This window comes from Ictalurus furcatus, chromosome 19 (assembly GCF_023375685.1).
Source record: "Ictalurus furcatus strain D&B chromosome 19, Billie_1.0, whole genome shotgun sequence".
NCBI lineage: Eukaryota > Metazoa > Chordata > Actinopteri > Siluriformes > Ictaluridae > Ictalurus > Ictalurus furcatus.
Genome location: NC_071273.1, coordinates 25,671,599 through 25,674,859, shown reverse-complemented (window position 1 = coordinate 25,674,859; position 3,261 = coordinate 25,671,599). Strand labels below are relative to the sequence as shown.

Here is a 3,261-nt window from a genome sequence, read left to right as displayed (position 1 = left end):
TTAAACTGCCAGTACTACTCAGTACTACACTATAATATACTACTCAGTATGAGAGCTGTTTTTATGATTTTGTTCTTGTTTTATGTTTTATGTTTTATTGTATGTGTTTAGTGTTTTATTCTGATTATGTTTGTACAGCACTTTGGTAAACACTTGTTGTTTTTAAAAGTGCTCTATAAATAAACTTTGACTTGACCTTTACAGACCACATCTCAACAACTGCACGGTCCTGTAGGTTCATCCTGTACAACATCAAGAAAATCAGACCCTACCTCACCGAACAGGCTACACAGATACTAGTCCAGGCTCTTGTTAACTCAAAACTGGACTACTGCAACTCACTACTCTCGGGCCTCCCGGCCAGCTCCATCAAATCCCTTCAGATGATTCAGAATGCAGCAGCGCGCCTCATCTTCAACCAGCACAAGAAAACCCATGTCACACCCCTCTTCATCTCCCTCCACTGGCTTCCTGTAGCCGCCCGCATCAAATTCAAGGCCTTGATGCTCACCTACAAGACCTTGTCTGGAACAGCACCCTTCTAAAAAAAATGTAAGAAAAAACACGTAAATAAAAACTGTCATTTTTAAATAAAAAAGCAAAAGCAGTAATAACTAAAACACATACTTATATTTATAATAAACAATAAATGTATTTTCTAAAATAGTCATGTTTCTTTGTTGTGCTCTAATATAAGTAATTGTTTGTAATTAAAAAAAATAAAGAATTAAGAATTCTTACCATTTCACTCCCAATTAGATATTGTTTTTAAGAACACACGTTTTGTCTGGGTTTCAGGATTATAAACATTAATCATTTAAATTAAAAAAATTATTTACTTTTATTACATTACATTACATTACATTTATTCACTTAGCAGACGCTTTTATCCAAAGCGACTTACAAATGAGAAAGATACAAGCAAAGCGATATCAAGCAGAGAACAATACAAGAAGTGCTACCATACAAGATCTATTAATTGAATTCCAGAAGAAGCAAAGTGCAGAGTAGAGGTGTAAGTGCAATTTTTTTTTATTTTCTTGCAATTTTTTTATTTATTTATTTATTTTTTTATTATGAGTTTGTTAGGTGTTCATAGAAGAGGTGGGTCTTTAGTTGTTTTTTGAAGATGGTGGGAGATTCTGCGGTCCGGATTGAGATTGGACGTGCATTCCACCACTGAGGAACAGTTAGTGTGAAGGTTCTGGAAAGAGACCTTGCGCCACGCTGAGGTGGAACTGCTAAACGACGGTCGCTAATCGATCGCAGAGTGCGAGAGGGAACGTAGGCCTTCAGGAGAGAGTTGAGGTAGGAGGGTGCTGTTCCTGACAAGGTCTTGTAGGTGAGCATCAAGGCCTTGAACTTGATGCGGGCAGCTACAGGAAGCCAGTGGAGGGAGATGAAGAGGGGTGTGACATGGGTTCTCTTGGACTGGTTGAAGACGAGGCGCGCTGCTGCATTCTGAATCATCTCAAGGGGTTTGATGGAGCTGGCTGGGAGGCCTGAAAGCAGTGAGTTGCAGTAGTCCAGTTTAGAGATAACAAGAGCCTGGACTAGAATCTGTGTAGCCTGTTTGGTGATGTAGGGTCGGATTTTCTTGATGTTGTAAAGGATGAACCTACAGGCCCTTGCAGTTGCTGAGATATGGTCTGCAAAGGTCAAGCCATCATCAAGAATCACCCCAAGGTTCCTGGCCATCCTGGTTGGCATGAGTGTGAGTGAGCCGAGCTGTACAGTGAGGTTGTGGTTGATTGAGGGACAGGCTGGGATGACGAGAAGCTCAGATTTTGCCAGGTTAAGTTTAAGATGGTTTTCCTTCATCCAGACCGAGATGTCCGAAAGGCAAGCAGAGATGCGTGCAGAGACGGATGGATCGTCAGGCTGGAAGGACAAATGGAGCCGGGTGTCATCAGCATAGCAATGATATGAGAAGCCGTGAGACTCAATCACCTGCCCTAGAGATGTGGTGTAGATAGAAAAGAGGAGTGGACCCAGAACTGACCCCTGTGGAACGCCAGTTGTGAGTTGCTGAGTTTCAGAAGTACCTCCCCTCCATGATACCTTGAAGGATCTGTCAGAGAGATAGGATTCCACCCAGCGCAGAACCATTCCAGTGATGCCCAGGCTGGAGAGAGTTGACAGGAGGATCTGATGGTTCACAGTGTCGAAAGCAGCAGAGAGGTGGAGTAGGATGAGGACAGATGATCTAGAGGTTGCTCTTGCTAGTCATAAGGCTTCAGTGATGGAAAGCAAAGCAGTCTCCATGGAGTGGTTGCTCTTGAAGCCAGACTGCTTGGTGTCCAGTAGGTTGTTCTGTGTGAGAAAATTTGAGAGTTGATTAAAAACGGCTCTTTGAAGAGTTTTCGAAAGAAAGGGGAGTAGGGAAACAGGTCTGTAGTTGTCAACTATAGCAGGGTTGAGTGATGGTTTTTTAAGCAGTGGGGTAACCCGGGCTTGCTTAAATGAGGTAGGGTATGTGCCAGTAGAGAGCGATGTGTTAAAGATGTGTGTGAGTGCAGGTAATAGTGTGGGAGAGATGGACTGAAGAAGGTGAGAAGGGATAGGGTCAAGAGGACAGGTTGTGGGATGGCTAGAGAGGAGGAGTTTAGAGACATCAGTCTCTGAGAGGAGAGAGAAGGAAGTCAGTTGGGAGTTACCCGGAGTAGGAGTCAGTCTATGCATGTCTGGGGCTGAGAACAGGTTTCTGATTGATGTAACCTTGTTGGTAAAGAAAGTCGCAAAGTCATCTGCAGTGAGAGAAGTAGGGGAAGGGGGAGGAGGGGGACAGAGTAGAGAGGAAAAGGTTTTGAAAAGAATGCGGGTGTTGGGAGAACTAAGAATCTTCTCTTGGTAGAATGTGGCTTTAGCAATGGAGATGCTATTTGAAAAAGAAGAGAGGAGTGTCTGGTAACTGGTAATTTTATTAAAAACATTTACATTTTCTATCCACAAGATGGCAGTAAAGCATTTCCACACTGAGATTTCTGTTTAGTGAAATGTGTTTTTCTCGTAACTGACCTGCTGATGGCGCTGTGAGTATTATTATTATTATTATTATTATTATTATTATTATTATTATTATTATTATGTAAAACTGCTAACATTACAGTGGCACAAATATGAGTAATTATAGAAGGGATAAAATATTTAAAAAATAATAAATTATATGCAAGCCATAATATGTAAAGCCACAAATAATAATAGAAACACAGTGTTAATAGTGATAATAGTGTTTAGCTGAGTGTGTATAAGTCATTTGTA

The 3,261-nt window shown here is 41.4% G+C and overlaps 1 protein-coding gene across 1 annotated transcript; it reads right to left on the bottom strand.

Annotated features, from left to right (window-relative positions):
• Positions 1-1,074: 1,074 nt before the first annotated feature.
• LOC128623294 (uncharacterized) lies at positions 1,075-2,033 on the bottom strand. The gene is made up of 2 exons (XM_053650261.1): positions 2,003-2,033; positions 1,075-1,881 (listed from the first exon to the last, which is right to left on the bottom strand). The coding sequence occupies exon 2, from the start codon at positions 1,819-1,821 to the stop codon at positions 1,075-1,077; it is 747 nt and encodes a 248-aa protein (XP_053506236.1). The 5' UTR covers positions 1,822-1,881; positions 2,003-2,033.
• Positions 2,034-3,261: the final 1,228 nt, after the last annotated feature.

Coding starts and splice junctions, on each gene's coding strand:
- LOC128623294 (XM_053650261.1), bottom strand. CDS start 1,821: ATGAAGGAAAACCATCTTAAACTTAACCTGGCAAAATCTGAGCTTCTC.